The sequence below is a fragment of the Emys orbicularis genome, chromosome 2 (assembly GCF_028017835.1).
Source record: "Emys orbicularis isolate rEmyOrb1 chromosome 2, rEmyOrb1.hap1, whole genome shotgun sequence".
NCBI classification, from domain to species: domain Eukaryota; kingdom Metazoa; phylum Chordata; order Testudines; family Emydidae; genus Emys; species Emys orbicularis.
Window position 1 is genome coordinate 283,514,293 of NC_088684.1, and position 23,685 is coordinate 283,537,977.

At 45.3% G+C, this 23,685-nt stretch overlaps 1 protein-coding gene across 1 annotated transcript; it reads left to right on the top strand.

The window, feature by feature from the left end:
• The first annotated feature begins 352 nt into the window (after positions 1 to 352).
• On the top strand, positions 353 to 15,008 carry CRYGN (crystallin gamma N). Its single transcript, XM_065399825.1, has 4 exons — positions 353 to 373; positions 832 to 1,080; positions 4,297 to 4,442; positions 14,873 to 15,008. The coding sequence occupies exons 1-4, from the start codon at positions 353 to 355 to the stop codon at positions 15,006 to 15,008; spliced, it is 552 nt and encodes a 183-aa protein (XP_065255897.1).
• Positions 15,009 to 23,685: the final 8,677 nt, after the last annotated feature.

The following is a 23,685-nucleotide window of genomic DNA, read 5'->3' on the forward strand; positions in this document are numbered from 1 at the left end:
CGCTTCCGAGCAGCCACTTTTTTAGAATTTCCTTATTGCCCATTCTAAAAACAAAGTCCTCTAAAAGGAATGCTAAATGTGCAACACTAATCAGTCAAATCCCTGCCAAACAAATCTTTTGTTAAATCATACGCACTAAATCGAAACTCTGGACTCAGCAGGGCCCGATAGTGGAAGTTCTGCCTACTAAGCATGATTTTTTAAAGCCTCCTATTCCTGCTGTATTGTTACGCAGGTCTCGTGATACCAGCCTTGTCTCTCCTCGCTGGTATATAGTGGGGTATCCAACATTTCTGTAGATCACATTTTTGGTTTGGCTTCTGCTTTGGCTTTGGTTTGCATCCAGCAGAAAATGTCTCAGTATTCGGGAAAAGTAAGTAAAAAAAAACTGCTTGGTCCTCAGCTCAGGCCAAAGAGCCAGAGTTCTCTCTAGGCTGAGATAGTAGGAATTTTCCTAGGTTAGGATAAGGCAGAGTGAGCTCATGTGGTGATAATGCTAGTAATGAATGTGGAGAAGTGGAAGCAAAGTTGTTAAGGAGGGGAAAGGAGCAACTAGAATGGGGTGTACTTTGATAGCTGTGCTTCCTGTTCAAACATTTATATTTACAAAAGAACAAGAGAGAGGTGATCTAAAGCCACATGCAGTGTTGTAAACTTGACCTGTGTTACAATTCTCATTAAAACAAATACTCCTGTGACAATTTAGTTCTCCGCTGGTTGGACACAGAATTAAAGAACCACTATGTCTGCCAGAATAACAATGCATAGTACAGACAGGCAGTCTGTGTTTGCATGTGCCACAATACAGCATCCTCTCCCTCCTCATTTCAGATCACTTTCTATGAGGGCAAATACTTCACAGGCAGGAAGCTGGAGGTCTATGGGAACTGTGATAACTTCCAGGACAGAGGTTTCATGAACCGAGTGAACTCTATCTGTGTACAGAGTGGAGCTTGGATCTGTTTTGATCACCCAGACTTCCGAGGACAGCAATACGTTCTGGAGCATGGGGAATACCCCGACTTCTACCGTTGGAATGGCTATAATGATCACATGGGCTCCTGCAGGCCTGTCGGAATGGTTAGTGCCAACTTTCAGTTAGTTTCCAAGAGGTTTGTTTTTGTTGTTGAAATATCTGATTGAGGGGGCCACATTTGTGCCTTTAGCTGCCATATTAGCTGGAGTCTAAATAAATATCTGAGAAAACGAGCTTTATAGAAATAATACACAGGAAGTAAACAGCATTCTGGAGAAAGCAGACCCTATGAACAGTCTGCATAGGCCACAAAATAGCATAACAATTTCCCATGTTTTCAGGACAAGGGGAAAATCTGTGGTTTTTATATGTGAGGGCAATGCTCCTACAGCATCACGTGCATTTATCTGTAATGTTAAATATTATGAAATATTTACATGCAAATGAATAGCAAAGTTCTGTGCACAAGGCAGGGCTCTACTCTGATATTCTGCTCTCTCTGTGTGTGCAGAGCTCCTGATGACGCCCACTAGCAATCTGTGTGTGTGTATATAGGGAGGACAGGCCATGGGAATCACAATCTGCTGTGCAAACCAGAGAGGAGAATGTTGCTGTGGGACAGCTCTCAGGCTCCTGGCAAAGTCACCCACATTATTTCCTGTGTTTCAAACTCTGAGCACCCCTGAATTAATACCAAATATGGCCCAGATCTCTCTCTCTCTCTCTCTCTCTCTCTCTCTCTCTCTCTCTCTCACACACACACACACACACACACACACACACACACACACACACACACACACACAGAGACACAGACACAGACAGACACACACACCAAACAAAAACAGAGCATGGAACCTTTACCACTCTGTGGAGGAAATTTAATTGGGAGGATTTGCAGCTGGAGAAAAAAATTGAACCTGGTTTGAGCTTTCCATTTGATCCCGACATCACCTGCTACTGGTGGGAGAATGATTAAAGAAAATTATTCACAGGTTATGGCCACTTACAGGTTGATACAGCCACCAAGTCCCATTGGGTTGTAGCTTTCTTTGGTTTTGTGTAAAAACTTAGCCTAAAAGAATATATGTGTGTGTGTGTGTGTGTGTGTAGATATATATTGCACAAGGACTAAAACTCCACAGGAGGTGCACATAAGACCACACATACTTCTCTAGACTCTAGAGCATCTTCTCAAATTTAGGAATCTGCTCATTACTCTTATACAGGCAGCTCATATTGGAAGTCCTGAAAGCTGTCTGACCAGTACCCTGCAAACTAAAATGAGGCTGTACATCAACAGGCGCCTCTTTGGACTAGGTCTACTGAGGGCCCTGTTCTCCATTAAATAAATCTGGTGTCTCACTAACCCATAAGGATTTGTCAGCCAATGAGCCAAGCTGCTGAAGGGGACCTTTTCTTACGTTTTAAACTGCCATGAGAAGGTATCAGTGGGAGCTGTACCAAGCCAATACTGCGGTCTGTCCCATGCAGCTCTGGTTGGTGTATGTGGTTGGAGGATCCTGCACAGAGCTGCTCTTAGAACTCTGCCAAGGATGTGTTGATTGGGGCCGGGAGGCAATTGATACACCACATGAGAAAAATGAAGGGTGTGTGGTGTCACCCCCATTCAAGCATGTGTGTTGTACAAGTCAAAGATTGGCTGTAGCCCTATGCTTGGTGCTCCACTGGTTGACCCCTGCCACCCCTCCATAGTATTAATGGCTTTTTTCTTCTTGGCTGGCACACACTGGGGCCTGTTGCTGATATACTAACTTTGCTGGGTGAGTGACCTCACATCAGCTAGGATGAGATGCATCACTCCCTTAACCTGGCCTGAGGGGAGGTAAATGTAGATCTTTGGGGTAGTAGACTCTCTCTCTCTCCCTCCCTCTCTCTCTCTCGGCTCATGTTGGAATCAGGCCTTTTCATTCAGCAAGGGGGAAAGTTGTCTTTATATGAGCATTTCAATGAGACTCCCACAGCATGCCCAGTGCAGCGATGGCAGAGTTATAAGTCTATTGTGCAGGGGATGGTTTCCAATGTTTAATACAGAATCCAGAGAGGGGAATATGAGCTTGTATCAAGGGTACCACACAGAACCTTGTTTCCAGATCCATGGAGACCCACTGAGACTCTGTGGGCCAGTAGCCATGAATGCTTTTCTTCCCCTCAGGCCTGTGCTCCATCGCTCTTATACAAGTGAGAGTTTTAAAATATTTCAACAATTCAGGCAACAGTTACACTGAAGAATGTTTGGTCAGGAATGGTATCTGAGATTCCACTGCTGGAGAATGCTATGGGATTTTTGGCATTACAATGTAGCTTTTTCATGCGTAATGCAATTTATATGAAAAATTCTTTCGATTAACTCCATCACAAATACCTATGGAGAAGACAGCAAAATTCCCCCAAAGGTATTTGCCTCAACTCACCCTTGAAGTCTTTCATAGCTAGGAGTCTGGGAAGATATTTTCCTTTTCTTTTTAAAGAAAGGCACAACATCTTGTGTAAATAACCACAGATATGATCGGAACTGAAGGAAAGTACAAACTGGGGAAATATTCTAATACCTCTGTGTATTTTGGATTTATTAATTTTTTTTGCACTATGTTCTTATACTTTTGTTCATGCAAATTTCCAATATTTTGTGTGTGTGTGGCATTTTTGGTTTTTTTAAGTGTATATGTGGAGTGGGAAATGGTTATGTTTATAGTGTCTGTGTGGTGTGCGTCTTTGTGAACAGTGTTTAAGTACACCTCTACCCCGATATAACACAACCCGATATAACATGAATTTGGATATAACGCGGTAAAGCAGTGCTCTGTGGGGGCAGGGCTGCGCACTCCGGTGGATCAAAGTAAATTCGATATAACGCGGTTTCACCTATAACGCGGTAAGATTTTTTTTGGCTCCCGAGGACAGCGTTATATCGGGGTAGAGGTGTACTTGTTTGGTGGGGGAGGGGATTTAGAGGTGAAAGCTGTGGGGGTATGTGTGGTAAGTACAACATGAGCAAAAAGTTTGTGTGTGAACAGTGGTTATGCAGGTGTGTGAATGTTTGTAGAGGTATATTTTGGGGAGGAATTTCTGTGTGTGTGTTTTTGTGAGTGAGCTGTTTGTGAGAGACATTTGTATGTTTATGTGGGTATTTGGGTGGGTATTGTGAGGATGTGTTTGTGGGCGGGCAGTGTTATTGTTGGGTTTTTGCCACATTTCCATGATGAGGTATCCTTCTTGCTTTCTGTTTATCTTTTACAATCAGGGGAAACAATTTGATGCATTTTCTTTTGAGTTTACTCAAATCTCTTTGTCCCCAGCATGGTGAGCATTACAGAATGGAGATATTTGATGGGAGCCATTTTAGTGGTCACTGCATGGAGTTCACTGAAGATTGCTCTTTCCTGCAAGGGCAGGGCTGGAACAAGAACTGTGTCAATGCCATCAAAGTGTACGGAGATGGAGCGTAAGTAAGAAAGGACATAAAAGGAATGCAACTGCTATGTCATTCTGTCTTGAAACACAATGAAGCTAGCTCTCCACACAAGCCCAGTCCACTCTGTCACAGGGTAGCTGGTCTCTGTGGATAGACTGAGCCCAGCTCCCCGGACTGGAGCAGGTGAGCCTAATCCAGCTAATTAAAGAGGGCTTGGGCTACACCTGGGTTCATAAAGGGGGACTGTGGCAGGCTGAGCCCTGGGCAGCAAAGGCCACACTGGAGTGGAGCTAACTCCTGTGGTGAGTTCTGGAGCAAGAGGGAGGTTCAGGGAAGCAATCCTGCGGCTGCCCCTCCAAGGAGGGAGCGGAGCTGGCTGAGGCTGGGAAGCTGCCAGGAGCTGGAGTGTCAGAGACCCATAGGCAGTGCTTAATCTGTGCCAGGGCTTGCCAGGGCTGAGCCCTGGCCCTCTAGGCTTGGCAGTTCATAGCCCCAGCGCCTCTGGGCTTGCCGCGTCAGTTATGACTATAAAAAAAATTGCTTGAGCCCTGGCACCTCCTTCATTACAAATTAAGCACTGCCTGTAGACGGGGTGGCCCTGAAGCCTGGGGGCCAGGTACTGACTTAAGACTGCACTCTGGTTGTTTCTTTAACCTCTGTCACAAAAGAATAAACTTCCTTGACTGGGACTGGGGGTGGCAGTGCATGTTTGGAGCTGGGGTGCAGCGGCGACCATCCCACTAAAATTGTTGCAAAGACTCCCATTGGCTACGAAAGGGCTTGCACCGGTGGAGGAAGTTTGGTCACCTTGATCTATACATTTACTTGAGGGGAGGGGGTTAAATGTAAGTTGAGTACTCTTGACATCTACAAGACGTTGCTAATGCTTCAGATAAGAAGTGACGTTCTTCCTGGTAAGGTTTAGGAGTCATCTGAGTCTTTACCTTGAAAATAATTTTTCTCTGACAGACAATGGTAACCACCAGTTAAAATGTAGTGGATTGGGTGCAGTAAATGGCTGTCTGGCTTGCTATTTCATGAGTTTGCTAGAGAGCTGACAGTATTGAATAAGTGCACAGACTGGGAGGATTAGCTACTTTAGGGATTTGCTATTGGGACATGGAGCCTTTTGACCCCTGAGGTTGCTGGTTTGAATCCAGCCCAGGTTAGCAGTGAGTGTCTACATGTGCTGGTTGTTTGGTGGCCTATGTGAAATGAGCTGGTGGCCTCAGTCCATTACCTAGTAGTTAGGTGTCTGCATCACAAAGCCAACACCATAGCTAGCACTAACTGGAGTCCTTTGGGCCAGACATGAGCTGGCAAGGAGACTGGACAACCCTCTTCCCCTTAGAGGTGGTCTTCCAAATCAGGGTAAAGCCATGTCAGTGGGATATTGTGGGGGAAGATTTGTTTTGCCCTGTACCTTTTTGTGGATATGGAGAGGATGTCCGTGTCCAGGGTGTGCTGGTCTGACACCCTTCAGAACACTACACTCATTACACAAGATCAACCTGAAATAAAACCAAAATATCTTGGACTGGAATGAAACCAAATGAGTGAAGGAGGCAAAGGCCCTGCCTTCACCAAAGCTGTGTGGAAACAGCAGTCTCTGCCCAGAAAGGTGAGCACATTGCTAAGAGTCAGAGGAGCAAATAGAAACTTTCTTCTTTCTTCCCAAGAGGAGTCAGCCCAGGAACTGACTTTCTGCTCTGCTCCTGCTGCTAGGAGAATACAGGGTCCTGGAATTGAGTTGTTTCCCTCTGTGACTGTTGCCAAAGAGTGATGGGACCAATCAATGCATTGCAAAGCTTGAATGGGACATGTGGCTTGCTGTGCTTGTGGGTGAAGCCTACTGGACAGTGTGTCACTGTCTAATTACAGGTTGTCAGGGGGAGGAGGTTCCTTATGAAGATGGTTCCTGCTTTCCCACTCGCCATTAGAAATCCTGTGGGATTCCCCAGCGTGGCTTCATGGTACTTAGAGACGGGCCAAGGCTACAGCATTAAATCTGAATTTAAACATTGATGTCCCACACCTTGAAGGGGTGTGTGTGTGTGTGTCCATGTGTAACTCCAACTGATCCCGGTCGTTGACGGGTGGGATTGAACCTGGGACCTCTGGAGCTTAGGGCATGAGCCTCTACCTCATGAGCTAAAAGCCAACTGCCTGTTAGCAAACTCATTTAATTCTCTCTGTAAGTGGTCTCGGTGCCACTAGATGGGACAGAACACCACACCCAGGAGGTGTGTGGGTTACACATGCGCACACGCAGATCCAGTGTGTCAGGTTGGGTCCATCTCGAGCTATGAGATACTAGAGTTTAGGGAAACATTTTCACTGGGGTGAAAATGGGGGAAAACTGGGGAGTCAACTCAGTCTGATTCCAACCCCATAGCAGACAGACCAGAAAAGGGAGCAGCTCAAGGCTCTGTTTCCACACACCCAACCTGGGCAGCCTGGGGGCCCTGTAAATCATAAAGAGCCTCCCTGGCTCCAGTTCAAACCACCATTTAGACTAAAGGCACACACTTGGAGTAGGCCTTTAAAACCAAGCAAAGCAGGCAGCCCCTAGGATCACTGTTTTTGGAGCTCTACAACCCATCTAAATTGATCATCTCATGGGCCTGCCTGTTTCCCTCTCTAGCACTGGCCGGGACTAGAAGGGGAGGGAGGAGCTCAATGCCAGAGTTCCACCCCTCTCTGACAGCTAGACCAGAGGAGGAAGATGGGTCTGATCTTCCCTTCTGACATCTTGGGACCCTGCTTTTGGTTGAGGCCACTGCCCATAGTGCCGTGTAGTTCCACTTACTCAACTCAGACTAGTCAAGAGTCAAGACTCTCCTTTGGGGGAAAGTCAGTGCCCCCTGCACACCCCAACCACGTGTACCTGGTATTGCTCGTTGGCTTATCCAGAGGAAGGGGGGTTTTGTGACACAGGACTGAAATCATGAAACCTGGGTTCTGATCTTGGCTGCAGAGCCATTGTTTGATCTTGGACAAGTCACTTGTGAACATTTTCAAACCCGAGTGCTGAAAGTTTGGTGCCTAACTAAGCCTGATTTTCAGAGGCACTGAGCTGCCACAACTCCCATTGACTTCAATAGCACTTTGAAAAATCAGTACTCAGTTCATTGCCTAGTGAATGTAGGTTTCTAACTTCTGTCACTCATATTTGACAATGTTGGCCATAATCTCTCTGAACTTCATTCTCCCTGTGTTTAAAATTAGGATAATAATAATAATAATAATAATATTTCCCTGTATCACAGTACTCTTCTGAGGTTATATTCACTGTTGCCTTTTGATCCTTCACTGTAGCAGTGCCAACTATGATCAGCCCAGTTTCTGTCTCTCCTACATTTTCAGACATCCTTGAAACCTTTTGCAAAGTGAGGGTTGTGCAGAGTTTGCCTTTTGTCACTGTTTCGGGGGAATTAACATTTTCAGGGGGGGGAAATTTCTCTCTTTTTTTCAGGAACACATTTGTTGTTTTTGTTATGTCATCGGTTATTTTTCTGTTTTCATGTACCACATTTCCTTTTACCAACCAACACATTTCGTTGGAAGTGTGTGTGCTGGGGGAGTGTGGAGGGGAGGCAGAAATCTGCAGAATTCTCTAAGAGATGGGAAGTGTTTGGCTTGTGGAAGGCACAGCTGGGTCTGTGGTTACGCATGATGCTTCCATGCCAAGAAAGCATCTTCACTGAGCGTGATCGGTGAAAAGAAGGGGAAGATCTTACTAAAAGAAGTTGGACAAAGGAGCCGCATGACCATCATGTGATTTGGTGGTCTGTGTTGCAGGTGATTGGCCTGGATTATTGCACAACCCACACCTACAAATTGTTTTAATGCTGGGCATCAGAGGCGGATTAAGATTCATTGTGCTGGGCACAAAGAACATTTGGGCTCCCGACATGCCCTCCCTGCCCCAGGGCCCTGCCCCCTACTACTCCCCTTCCCCCCAAGGCCCTGCCCCCTGGCCTGGCCGGTGGCCAGGCTGTGGTAAGAGCCACCCAGGGAGACCTGGACCCTCCACCTGCCCTGGGCAGCACATTTTGGGGGGGGGCAGGGACATGTGCTGGGAACTGCTCTCAGGCACCCCAGCCCCCCGTTCAAGGCAGGTGCAGGGTGCGAGGCTCCCCAGAGCTGCCTGGGCTCCCTGTGTGGCTCTGACCACAGCCTAGGGCAGTGGTCCCCAAAGTGGGGGTGCAGTGGGGCCCGGCCCTGCACCCAGTCCCAGCTGTGGCCCTGCTCCTGGCCCCTCAGGACGAAATGCAGAGACAAAATTTCTCGATACTTTAAATTACTGCTCCTTGGAGCAGCTGACACAGGAACCCACAAGGGGAGAGGCAATTCTCAATTTAGTCCTGAGTGGAGCGCAGGATCTGCTCCAAGAGGTAACTATAACAGGACCGCTTGGAAATAGTGACCATAATATAATAACATTTAACATTCCTGTGGTGGGAAGAAAACCTCAACAGCCCAACACTGTGGCATTTAATTTCAGAAAGGGGAACTATGCAAAAATGAGGAGGTTAGTTAAACAGAAATTAAAAGGTACAGTGACTAGAGTGAAATCCCTGCAAGCTGCATGGACACTTTTCAAAGACATCATAATAGAGGCCCAACTTAAATGTATACCCCACATTAAAAAACACAGTAAAAGAACTAAAAAAGAGCCACTGTGGCTTAACAGTGTAAAAGAAGCAGTGAGACATAAAAAGGCATCTTTTAAAAAATGGAAGTCAAATCCTAGTGAGGTAAATAGAAAGGAGCATAAACACTGCCAAATTAAGTGTAAAAATTTAATAAGAAATGCCAAAAAGGAGTTTGAAGAACAGCTAGCCAAAAACTCAAAAGATAATAACAAAATGTTTTTTAAGTACATGAGAAGCAGGAAGCCTGCTAAACAACCAGTGGGACCCCTGGATGATCGAGATACAAAAGGAGCACTTAAAGACGATAAAGTCATTGCAGAGAAACTAAATGAATTCTTTGCTTCAGTCTTCACGGCTGAGGATGTTAGGGAGATTCCCAAACCTGAGCCGTCCTTTGTAGGTGACAAATCTGAGGAATTGTCACAGATTGAAGTGTCACTAGAGGAGGTTTTGGAATTAATTGATAAACTTAACAGTAACAAGTCATCAGGACCAGATGGTATTCACCCAAGAATTCTGAAAGAACTCAAATGTGAAATTGCGGAACTATTAACTATGGTTTGTAACCTGTCCTTTAAATCGGCTTCTGTACTCAATGACTGGAAGCTAGCTAATGTAACGCCAATATTTAAAAAGGGCTCTAGAGGTGATCCCAGCAATTACAGACCGGTAAGTCTAACGTCAGTACCGGGCAAATTAGTTGAAACAATAGTAAAGAATAAAATTGTCAGACACATAGAAGAACATAACTTGTTGGGCAAAAGTCAACATGGTTTCTGTAAAGGAAAATCATGTCTTACTAACCTATTAGAGTTCTTTGAAGGGGTCAACAAACATGTGGACAAAGGGGATCCAGTGGACATAGTATACTTAGATTTCCAGAAAGCCTTTGACAAGGTCCCTCACCAAAGGCTCTTACATAAATTAAGTTGTCATGGGATAAGAGAGAAGATCCTTTCATGGATTGAGAACTGGTTAAAAGACAGGGAACAAAGGGTAGGAATAAATGGTAAATTCTCAGAATGGAGAGGGGTAACTAGTGGTGTTCCCCAAGGGTCAGTCCTAGGACCAATCCTATTCAACTTATTCATAAATGATCTGGAGAATGGGGTAAACAGTGAGGTGGCAAAGTTTGCAGATGATACTAAACTGCTCAAGATAGGTAAGACCAAAGCAGATTTTGAAGTTCTTCACAAAGATCTCACATAACTAAATGATTGGGCAACAAAATGGCAAATGAAATTTAATGTGGATAAATGTAAAGTAATGCATATTGGAAAAAATAACCCCAACTATACATACAATATGATGGGGGCTAATTTAGCTACAACTAATCAGGAAAGAGATCTTGGAGTCATGATGGATAGTTCTCTCCACACAGTGTGCAGCGGCAGTCAAAAAAGCAAACAGGATGTTAGGAATAATTAAAAAAGGGATAGAGAATAAGACGGAGAATATCTTATTGCCCTTATATAAATCCATGGTACGCCCAAATCTTGAATACTGGCATTAGAAGATATACAGGCATTAGAAAAAAGTTCAGAAAAGGACAACTAAAATGATTATGGGTTTGGAACGGGTCCCATATGAGGAGAGATTGAAGAGGCTAGGACTTTTCAGCTTGGAAAAGAGGAGACTAAGTGGGGTATGATAGAGATATATAAAATCATGAGTGGTGTGGAGAAAGTGAGTAAGGAAAAGTTATTTACTTGTTCCCATAATATAAGAACTAGGGGCCACCAAATGAAATTAATGGGCAGCAGGTTTAAAACAAATAAAAGGCAGTTCTTCTTCACACAGCGCACAGTCAATCTGTGGAACTCCTTGCCTGCGGAGGTTGTGAAGGCTAGGACTATAACAGGGTTTAAAAGAGAACTGGATAAATTCATGGAGGTTAAGTCCATTAATGGCTATTAGCCAGGATGGGTAAGGAATGGTGTCCCTAGCCTCAGTTTGTCAGAGGATGCAGATGGATAGCAGGAGAGAGATCACTTGATCATACCTGTTAGGTTCACTCCCTCTGGGGCACCTGGCATTGGCCACTGTCGGTAGACAGGATACTGGGCTGGATGGACCTTTGGTCTGACGCAGTATGGCCATTCTTATGTTCCCCAAATCTGCCCTGCTCCTGGCCCTATCGCCCGGGGGGTGCAGTCCTGGTTGGGGGAGGGGTATGACCGAAAAAGTTTGGGGACCCCTGGCCTAGGGTGACCATATGTCCCATTTTGGCCCCAGACCTCCTGATATTTTTGGCAAAACTGGGCATTTGTCCTGCTTGCTCTTGCCAACTGATCACTCACATGCACTCACATCCATTCTTTGTCGCCCGTCTAGCCAGTCAGGGGTCGATCACACACATAACTGGCAATCTGGTGTTGTTGACTGAAGAGAACAACCTTCGGTCATGGTTCAGATTGCCAGTTACATGTGTGATCCAATACACAACTTCCACCCTCTTGCCCCAGGATCCCAGAGACGAAATTCTTTCTAAACTGTCCTTTTCACCAGATAAGAAAGGCGTTTCAAATGCAGTATGGGGAAGGCTGCATTAGCCTGTGTCTCACCAATTTAGGTTGCCGCAGGCATGCCACATGCCAGCGCATGACTGACACAATCTGACAGGGCATGCTGCCGAATCACTCCTTTGGCCAGCGCTGCAGTGATCTGTTCTTCTGAGACACCAAACCTGGCGAGAGAGCCCCTGCGAATGCTCACTGGGGACAATGCATGTGCTCACTCGCTGGCTTGGGGAAAGAAAGCTTCAGGATGCAGGTTTTCTGTTAAAACCCTCTTTAAAGAGGGTTGTTTGGCCCTTAAAAAGTTCTCCTCCAGCTGTGCTGTAGTATTCAGGGTCAGAAGCCAGGAATAGGCTCTTAGAATATTGGAAATAAATGATTTAATTGGTTTTTAAATTCTATATTTTACCTTTCCATGTAGCTGAGAGTAGGATTCTTTTAGGATTGTCCCATTCCACCCCTTATCTCAGCCTCAAAGGCCCCATGTCAAGACAAGCCATGCCCCCAGATGAGGCAGGTTCTAGACACAGTTCCTGTCCGTGTGTCAGGTCAGTCTATCCTTTCAGCTGCAAAGGACTCTGGACACAGCTCTGGCCCACGATGCTGAGCCAGCCTGTCCTTCCAGGCAAGGAGGGCGCTGTACCAACTCTCTCCAGATCTTGCCAGCATAACTCCAGAATCATTCTGAGGGTGCAAGATACGGAGAACAACATGAGGGATGACGTCTACCATCTTGCATGAACATGCTGTTTCCAGAGCATTTCACAGCCCCTTCTAGCCAACGAGTTAAGATGAGAAACTTGGCGGATTTTACTGTGTGTGCAACAATAGATTACAGCCGACTCATCCTCTGCACTACCCTTCTGCATACATCTGGCAGCTCCCAAACTCAATCCCATCCTGCACTACTCTGTGAACAGGCCGGGCTTTTGTAATAATCCATCCTATTTTATATATAGCAATTTTTATCCCTAGATCTCAAAGCTCTTTACAATGGAGGGTAAGTCACATTATCCCCATTTTACAGATAGTGAAAATGAAGCACAAATTTGAAGTGGCCCCACAGCAGGTCAAAGGCAGAGCCAGGAAGAGAATGCAGGTCTCCTGATCTCCTAGTCGAGTGCCCTATCCACTAGGCAAAGCTGTCTCCCATAACAGGCTATCAGGGGGATGCAAGGTTCTTTGCTCCCCAGGGACCTTTTGATGATGTATCCTACTTGTGGCTTTTGGAAGGTAATTATGTTCCTTTGCTAATTTCCCATGCACATTGTCAATTGGGTACAGAAATCTTCACTTCCTGTCCTAAATTCTTATCTGGTGTTGCTGTGTGCTGCAACAGCTGCCACATTCTGTCACAGAGGTGGCTGCACTTTAGTGGTTAGTGTCCAGAGTGATTTCTATCTTATGTGTAAATGAGTACACTGCATGTAATTTGAATGAAAAGTCTGTCCATCTAATGGTATAGCGTGATGTAAGTGAGCATAGCATCTACCTTATATAGCGTTGGTCCATTATTGGGGTTTCTAGGTACAACTTCAATGTAAATAATAATAATAATAATAATAATAGAATTGTAAGGCATTATTGAAAATTAAATTTGATGACGAGATTTTGATTTCATAGCAATTTCTAAAATAGTACTGTCTAGCAGAAAATGTGACAGTTTTTGGGTGAAATCTGGTATTTTGCTTTCAATAGATGTTTTCTGTTCCACATACAGTGTCATGCACCGTTTCTCTTCCAGTACCACAAATGGCATAATCAGATATGACACGTCTTGTTCCTTTGTAAGGTTCAGTGATTGCGAGAGATTGTTTGTTTGGCAAGAAGAGCATTCAAGAGCTGGAGGTTTTTTTTTTTTTTTTTTTTTTTAAATTGGGGATAATGCACAAAAGTAATTTGTGAAAATTGAGATCACAGCCTTGCGATTAATAATTGATGATAATTTTGAAGATTTTGTTTAAATTCACATTTACATCAGAGCCACCACTAAAATTCCAATGGTGACTATGCCGGAGTAGTTGAATTGACCAAAGTATTGTGATACTTCCTGTACTCAGACTAGAAAGGATTTCAAATAAAACAGGAAATCAAATAGTGGGGCACAATAAATGTTTTTTCTCCAATGGGAGATCACTGTGTGCTGCATTGATCAAATAGATTTGCATTTAGAATAAATTTATTCAACCATTGCTCAAAACATGTGGTTCAGAAGCTGTGGGGCCCTGTTTTGATTAAAATTATCAGCCTGCAGCACTCCCTTAACTTAACCAGGAGGTTGGTTTGAGACCTTCCAACATATCAAATTCAAATTGAAAAGAAAAAAAAACAGCCAAGAAATGACCCTTGTGGAATTCCATAGAAGAAGGGCCTTTGAGAAGGTCAGTTATCACCAGTCAGAGAGAGAGTGACAAGATCTCGGCATGGGGAACCAAGTTTACTTTTATAGATAGGGGGTTCAGGAAGATGGAGTGTATTTAGATTGTTTGGAGGCAGGAATGGTCTCGTACTGTGTGTGCACAGCACTCAGCAAGATGGGACTCTGATCTCAGTGGGGACCTCTAGATGCCAGGGCTGCCCAGAGGATTCAGGGGGCCTGGGGCAAAGCGGGGGAGGGGACATGTACTCACCGGGCGGCGCTCTGAGTCTTCAGCGGCGGGTCCTTCACTGGTTCCGGGTCTTCCGTGGCACTGAAGGACCCCCCGCCGCCGAAGTCCCGGAGCGAGGTGAAGGACTCCCCACCGCTGAAGTGCCGCCGAAGTCCTGGAGCGAGGTGAAGGACCTCCCGCCACCGAAGACCCGGAGCGCCACCAGGTGAGTAAAAATTAAAAAGGCGTCTCTAGGCAGGAAAGGGATTCTTGGCCAGGGCTCGCGGGGCCCCTGCGGGGTCAGGGCCTGGGGCAAATTGCCCCACTTCCCCCCCCCCCCCCGGCGGCCCTCCTAGATGCTGTTGTAACACAAATAATAAATAATATGATGGAGTGGTCCAGGATGGTTGTGGAATAGTCAAAAGGAAGCACAGAAGTCAAGGAGAAGGAGCCAGCAGCACTAAGGAGGTTAACCCCACAGAGGAGAGCAGTTTCCATTCTGTGTCCAGATTGAAACTGAACAAATATATTGACTGGGATTTGACCCAGGTGCGAAAGTCTTGTGCCCTTAGCAAAGCAGTGCTCCCTAACTTCCAGGGTGAAATCTGACAAAAGGATTCAGCAAGGGACCAAAGATGGTTTTTACTACTGTACTGTATAAATGCTTTCCTGAGTAATCCATTCATTCTCTATTTTAGATGGGTGCTGTATGAGGAACCCAACTATCGTGGCCGTATGTACGTTGTGGAGAGGGGAGAGTACAACAGCTTTAACGTGTGGCAAGCTCACAGTGCAAATATCCAGTCCCTCAGAAGAATCGTCAACTACTTTTAACTGAATTATTCTTGTACAAACAATGTCCCGGTGCAAACTAGAGTTTAATTTTCCTCTCTGCTCACTCAAAGTGTGGAATAAATTCTTAAGAGCTGCTGTTGGCTGCAGGTATTTTCCCCCCATTACACGAGACAAAGTATGTTTTGCTTGATTAGATGGCCTGACTGTACTTTGATTCACATCGCCCCGAAAGGTCAGGTGCCTCTTTTCCCATAGGAGTATAAACTGCATTTGATATTAGCTACAGTGTTTCTGGCCAGTTTTTAAAGGGATAATTTTATTCTCCTTTTCACTCCCCCTGTGGTATATATTGGTTTATTATATTGTCTGTTCAGGCTCATTTGTCTGATGGTTACTGACAGGAACTGGCAAAATTCCTATAACGCTGAACCATTGCTTCCTTACTGCAAGTCTTTGCATTAGTCCACTGGAAAGTCTGCTGACCCAAGCACTTTAGCTGTCTCTTCAAAGGGACACTGGAAAGGATATCAGGCCCAGAGGGCATCGCTTTGTCTTCACTACCCGCCGATCCGGCGGGTAGCAATCGGTTTATCGGGGATCGGCTTACCGCGTCTAGTGAAGACGCGGTAAAATCGATCCCTGATCGCTCTGCCGTCGACTCCGGAAATCCACCTCGGCAGGAGGCGGCAGCGGAGTCGGCGGCAGCGCGGCAGCGGTCGACTTTCCCGCGTCCTCACCGCTAGGTAAGCCGACCTAAAATACGCAACTTCAGCTACGGTATTCACGTAGCTGAAGTTGCGTATCTTAGGTCGGACCCCCGCTGTAGTGTAGACCTAGCCTAAATGTGATGCAAGAGTGCACTTACAAAGGGCTTCTACGCTCAGCAGTGCATCTCTGTTCTGCCCTTGTGGAGTGGCCTGCAGTGGAGTGAAATATACAAGAATGCTGCAATTTTAAGAGCTCAGAGAAAAGCAGAAGTCTCTATTAATTGCACATTTATAATGGAGCACATGGATACACTTTGGAAGAATGGCAATCTGCATTGCAACTGCACACAGGCCTGAGTCAATACAGGGCCACAGACTTGTTGCTGATGAGTGGTGTTTTTTCTTAAACAAATCTGGTTACATCCACTGGGTTTTGTTTTTGAAAAAGAATCAGACGGACCTTGGAATGCCAAGAATGAGTTTTTTAAGGTGGAATTTTACGAGCTGCTCACTGCGCCAGTGTTCCCATTAATTGCCTTTATTTTTGTGGCTTATTTTCCAAACATATATATTTTAAATGTACTTTGTAACTTTTTTGTTCACCCTTTCAAGTCAAGATTATTTGCTTAGTGTTGCCCTGTACAAACAACAAAATTAGAGCATTTTATTGGAATGCTGCTGTAATGAACGGGCCTGTAGTTGTATGAATATGTATGTATGACATATTATGAAGCCATCAGTAGTGATGCCATAGTTAAGATTGCACTGAGATTTACAGTAAAAGCAGGATTAAAATCCCTTTGTTCCACACGTTGGTGATTTAACTTTTAGTGTCCAGTTTTGGCATAGTAGGACATGGGACAGTTTGGTTTTCTATGACATTTGTTTACAGCGGTATTTACTAACTTTTACAGAAGCACTTAATTATGTTCCCTTTTTGAAATGTTGCCCTTTTCCCTCAAATTTCTTCAGGGTCTTCTATTTGAATCACCACTGTCGTCTCACTCTGGAATATTCTTTCTCACACACTCACACCAAAACACACACCTACAACGTGTCTCTGAGATATGCCACTTTTTAAACTTTAAATCTAGCTAAAAAGGGCCCGATTCTCAACTGATATAAATCAGCATAGCTCCATTGAGTTTGATGGTACTCTCCTGGTTTACACCAGCTGAGGATTTGGCCCATGAATAGTATAATTCAGAATAACACAATTAACATATTAGTTTTCACCAAGCCAAGCTAACACAACTGCTCATATCCATCAGCTACTTTCATTTTCAGATGTTGGGAGCTTGTCTCTCCAACTCCCCTGCAGCTGTTGTTGTTTGAATTGCAGTAGTGCTAAGAGGTTGCAAACGAGACTGGGAGCCAGCTTGGTAAACCCTGTACAACCCATAGTAAAAGATGGTCTTTGCCCTGAACAGCTTAAAATCTACACAGTACAGGAAGAGAAACAGCAGCACAGAGAGATGAGGTGGTTTGCCCAAAGTCACGCAGCAGGTCAGTGGCAGAGCTGGTAATCAAACCTCGGTTTCCTGATTCCCACTCCACTAGTGCACACTGCACATGGCCCTGCATCCAGTGGACTCTGGATCAAGCCTCTGGTAGGGCTGGTCATCAAGAATATGGAGGTGGGCTCTGGGAGAGAGCAACAAGCACTAGGGCAGCCTCAACACCAATCATAAATAGAATGCCCCAATGTGTACTCCTGCAGATTTCCTTTCTGTCATTTCAAACAACACCCACCACATTTAGAACAATCATTAACACAAATCATCTGCTCACATAAAGCTTCCTAAAAATTACAGGCTGTGTATCTCACACCACACATACATACTTTATGGAAGCCACACTAACCCTATGTGAATCACTGCCACATATAGGGCTTTGTTTTCAGAGCTGCAGATGACCTGTAGGTTCCATTGACTCCAGCTGGAGCTGTGGGTGCTCGCACTTCTGAAAACAAGGCCCCCTGGGTAATAAACATAGTCAGTGTTAAAGCTTCCCCTTGGGATGGAGGTATGTGGGCTGTGGGTATTGGAAGGCGGGTAGATAAGATTGAGGAGAAGAAATGAGTGGATTGTAGATGGGGTGAAGAATGACAAGTGTTTGGTTCCCTGTTTTTTTAGGATTTGTGTTGATGGTATGTGCAGTCCAGCGATCTTAGCTCTAGGTTAACAAAGATTTTTCTGTATGGGAGTACATATAAAATATGCTCTGCTGGTTGGAATCAGAGTGTCTCAGCTATGCCATAGGCCTTATATTGCTATAGCTAATGTCGCCTTTCCTTTAGCTCCAGTGGGAGGGGCCTGTGCTTTTAACACTGGAAGATCTGAGTTGAAGTCCCACTCTTGCCAAGAAGATCTTGGTGGCCTTGCTGTGTAGCATACTGACAACCATGAAGTCCCTGGTGGTTGTGGATTTGTGTGTTTGCCAGCTCAACTGTACATGCAGGACATAATTGAATAACAGGACCAACAAAATGTTCAGAAACTTGCTAAAATGTTGTTTATTTTCTAAACTGTGGCATAAAGAATATAGCTGCTGAGGTGGTAGAAAGCTTTGGTTAGCATTTGTTTGGAGTCTTATGCATAACTCATTCTTGGCTTAGCAACTCCTGAATAACGTAGCCCTCCTAAACGCATGCTGATTAAAGTCTGCATATTCCCCCATAATGTCAGGTATTCTACCTCGGCAAAATTCTGCAGCCCTTACTCAGGTAAAACTCCCTTTAAAGTCAGAGCCTGAGGCCTGGTCTACACTAACCCCCCAATTCGAACTAAGGTACGCAACTTCAGCTATGTGAATAACGTAGCTGAAGTCGACGTACCTTAGTTCGAACTTACTGCGGTCCCCACGCGGCAGGCAGGCTCCCCCGTCGACTCCGCATACTCCTCTCGCCGAGCAGGATTACCAGAGTCGACGGCGAGCACTTCTGGGTTCGATTTATCGCGTCCAGACAAGACGCGATAAATCGATCCCAGAAGATCGATTGCTTGCCGCCGAACCAGCGGGTAAGTGTAGACATACCCTGAGAGATGCTCAACACTCGCAACTCTCATTGAAATTACTGGGCTTCATCCTGTGCTCAGGCTGACTTCAATGATCCCTGACTTCAGTGGAAGTTGAGGCTACTTGACATTTTGCAGGATCAGGCCCAGTGGGAGTTGCCAATTCCAGCATCTGTCATGAGTGGGCTTAATGAGTTTTGCCTTAGTAAGGATTCAGGGACTGATTCTGATCTCAGTTACATGAAGTAAATCAGGAATAACTCCATTGAAGTCAGTGGAGTTACATCAGAGTAAAACTGATATGAGAGGACAATCTGGCCCTGAGTATATACTCTGTAAGGGATGTGGCCCTATGTGTCCCTATTGACACTCTCAGTGTCCTGGGCTAAACCCTGAAATCAATGGAGCTATGTTGATTTATACCATCTGAGAAACGTAGCCCATTATATATAGCTAGATAACGTGCGTGTCTGCCTATTACAGTGATATAGAGATAGATAACATATGCTGTGAACTTAATAATAGTTTGGATTGTGTTTGTCTCATAGGCAAGCTGGGCCATCCTGTCTTGTCTTGGGCTCAGCTCTGTGTTCATATGTTCTGGAATGTCGTCATCTAGTCAAGATATCAAATTATCTTTATAGTAATGCCAGAATAGCCCTCTATTGTAATGGGCATTTCCTGTGTTATTCAGGAGGTCACACTAGATACCGTAATTAAAATGGTCTGTTCTGGCCCTAAAATCTATGAATCTTTATGAACTGCAAGGTTTTTTGTTTCAGAAAGGAAAACAGAGAAATGATTCATTTATTGAGTGGGATGCAGAAATGCACAATTCATGCCTCGGCTTCTGTGTATTTCATTTTCTTTTAATTAAATATGGCTTACAGAGGTTTTAGGAGTCCTTTCAGGAGTGGGATTGCTGTTGTTTCATCGGGGCTCTAATCAGCTCCTGAACTCAACACACTCTTATTAAATGTTAATATTCAGTAATATGCATTGTGCTCTATTGCAACCACCTCTAATTTGTTAGTAAATCAAAATTTGGTCCTGAAGAAAGATAGACATGATTTCAATTGAGTTGTGACCTTGAGTTGTTTTTAAGGCAGGATTGTCATTTATTTGAATCAAATTCAATATCAGGGCACAGTACAAGAGGATAAAGAAGCAAAAGCATTAAAATCAACCCAAACTGCACACTCAGGTGCTCTAGGGGTGGTGTGTAATACGTGGAATTTCACCAACCTGCATGCATGTATAACTGTTCCACCTACGCTGACACTAAAACCATGAGCCTCTATTCCTTGAACTGAAGGACCAAGTCCTGAAGCAAAAAGGAGGAGGAGTACTTGTGGCACCTTAGAGACTAACAAATTTATTTGGGCATAAGCTTTCGTGGGCTAAAACCCACTTCATCGGATGCATGCAGTGGAAAATATAGTAGGAAGATATATATATACACAGAGAACATGAAAAAAATGGGTGTTGCCGTACTAACTCTAATGAGACTAATCAGTTAAGGTACTCCTCATTCTTTTTGCTGATGCAGACTAACACGGCTACCACTCTGAAACAAGTCCTGAAGCACACTCAAAACCTCTTACGTAGACTAGCCACTAGAGGGAGACAGACCTACATTTTCCTAGCATGTGTTCTATATGCTCACTCCCCTCCCCCCCCGCCCCCAGTATTATGTATTATTTTGTGGTAGCCCCCTAGGACTAGGATCTTATTGAGCCAGACCAGGGGTGGGCAAACTTTTTGGCCTGAGGGCCGCATTGGGTTTTGGAAATTGTATGGAGGGACGGTTAGGGGAGGGAGTCGTGGCCTGGCTCCCACCTCCTATCTGCCCCCCCGGGACTCCTGCCCCATCCAACCCCCCCTGTTCCCTGATGGCCCCCCCAGGACCCCTGTCCCACCCACACACACCCCTCCCTGTCCCCTGACCGCCCCTGGACCCCTGCCGCCCCATCCAACCCCTCCTCTCATTCCTGACGGCCCCCCCAGGACCCCTGCCCCATCCAACCACCCCTTATTCCTGTCCCCTGACTGCCCCCGAAACCTCTGCCCCTGACTGCCCCCTGCCGCCCCATCCAACCCCCCCTCCTTCCTGACTGCTCCCCCGGGACTCCTGCCCCCATTCAACCCCCTGTTCCCGCCCTGACCCCTATCCACACCCCCGCCCCTTGACCACCATCCCGAACTCCCCTGCCCTCTATCCAACCCCCCCCTGCTCCCTGCCCCCTTACTGCGCTGCCTGGAGCACCAGTGGCTGGCGGCACTACAGCCACACCACCAGGCTAAAGCCGGGCCACGCCGCCGCTGCCACCACCACGCAGCACAGAGCACCGGGTCAGGCCGGGCTCTGCAGCTGCACTGCCCCAGGAGCTCACAGCCCCACCTCCCAGAGCATTGCGCTGGTGGTGGGGAGAGCTGAGGCTGCGGGGGAGGGGGAACAGCAGGGGAGGGGCTGGGGGCTAGTCTCCTGGGCCAGGAGCTCGGGGGCCGGGCAGGACGGTCCCGTGGGCTGGATGTGGCCCATGGGCCGTAGTTTGCCCACTTCTGAGCTAGACACTGTACACACACACAACAAAAAGACTGGTTAATCAATTATAGAGTGTAATAGCTTCCAACAGGTTGTCTATAACCATCTATAACACACTACAGTTTGTGCCATCCCCCTGTAGTGTGAACACCCTTCAATCAGTTTAGAGTAAGTGAGTTTGTAGTTGATATAAGCTGAACTGATTTAGGACTGTCCACACGAAGGGGGATTGCACCACTTTAACTCAATTGGTTTAGAGTTAAATTGTTGCACACACTGTGTGTAGACCAGCCCTAAAACCCTATTGAAAATGATATTTGTGTGTCTTTTAAAGGGTCTGTGGTTGAGATACTAAGTATTCCAGTTTTGCCTTCCCCAGCATAAATGGAACTCAATGAGCCTGATTCTCTGCAGTAAAACGGTTACTACACTAGAATAAAAGCACTTGACATGCACTTTGATTTAGAGTAAATTGCAACACAAGGTGCAGGCTTGTGGAGAACCAAGCCCTGTTGTTTTACTGAAAGTAGAGAGTTTAGTTTAGAATAGACACTCATGGCTGTTTTTTACTCATTGTAGAAGATAGAACCTGCACTACCTCTGGAGACCTGATTCTCCTCCTATTTACCTTGGTTTAACACCAGGTTAGCTCCACTGACTTCCCTGGAGTTACTCCTGATGGACCCTGATCTAATGGAATTGGGCTCAAAGTCTATGATGTGGTAACAGAGCAGAGGGACCCTTTCATTACAAACCCCAAAGTTAGGCAAGACAAAGCCCCAAACTAAGGTTTATGAACGTTTTGGGAGAACTTGAGCCAGGCTTTGCTCTAACCACCCTGTAAGCAACGGGGGGGGGGGGGGGATTCCTGATTCTGACTGACAGACATGCAACCTTCTGTGGTTTCAGCTAAATTTCCCTTTGCACTTTTTGCTTTGTTTGAGCCTGAAACACAAAGGAAAACTCGGCAGATGCTAACTGAGCCCGTCCTCTTCCTCTCTGCCTAAAATAATATAGTTCCCTCACTCTGTGTGAAGTAAGGTCCAGCCTACGCTATGAAATCATGTCCCATGCTGAGCCCAGTTTCACCAGGGAAGCTTGTGGCATGGTAGAGACACATTTCAGTCTTGCAGGGCAGACAGGAGTGAACCCCATTTGTGAATCCTGCTATAGCCTTGAGGAACACAGTGAAGACATGGTCCGGCCTGTCTTCACTGCAAAGCGGAACTGTTAAACTATGTAAACACAAAGGCTGTTCCATCATGTATCTGGGAACCAAAACTGCTGAGACTTGCAGCGCTCTATGTGGTCAACAGCGTTTTTTTGCTGGTAATGCAAGAAGGAAGCAATAACACTTGAGTCATCTGAACCTGTAATAATAATAATAATAATAATAATAGGACTCCAAGTGTTTTGTTTTATGTGTATCCTGCTGTGACCATAGTATTAATTTCAGAAAAAGAACGCCAATCTCCCTCTTCAATGTGGGGGATACTCATTATCCACTCACATACACATAAAGGGCAAACACAGCTTTGATTTTTGGAGCTCATAACCCCATTTTGCTTGTTAATATAGGAGTTAATAATCTGTGCTTCAAAGTTTTCTGTCCTAAATGTATTAATGAGTATGGCACTGGCTTTGTTGAAGGTTGTTTTCCAACAGGCAACTCCCCAGACAATCAGCGATCCCCATCATAGTGCAAACGTGGAACTCCTTGATGCTGAAAAAGCTTTTGCACCGAGTGGCCCTTCTTTTTAGCTGTATTCAGACAATATGGGTTTGGAGACAAAAAATCCTGGTAGGAATCCAAAAAACTCTGTAACAACCCCCCCCCCCCCCCATCCCCCAGGCAAGGGATTAGTCTAATGTTGTTAAAGAGTTTTTTGGCTGGAATGAGATATCAGACAGAGCTCCCCTTTGTTCCAGTTCTTGTTTTATTTATTTTTTCAAATGTAGTGTTGAACCTTTAGCGCAGGCTCTCTGTCAAAATGAAGGGAGATTAGGGAAGGGGTTAGGGGAGTTAGGTTACAAGATAGTCCAAGGTTCTGCTTATTCCTTCCACAAGCTGATCACACTTTTTCTACCATTTCCAGATCTAATCAACAGATAATAAATGGGGCCTTCGTCTGGACAGAATAAAAAATATTACAGCAAATCAGCAATTTTCCCTTGGGTCAAAATCCTCCCTTTAAGAGAAGATGCACAAAGCTTTAGTCTAACAGGGGATTGATGAATGGTGTCTCTTTGGGATTTCTGTGTTGATCTTTTTAAACTTAATTTATATGCCATCCAGTTATTGCTGAAATCAAGACTTCTATCCTGGCCTGGGAGTTTTCATTGGATAAAAATGGATATTGACCCTTGAGCATGGCTTTAATATTTTCAGCACCTTCTCTCTAGGTACTGATATCTGTCACCATAGTTTATGAGCACCCTGAGAGTAT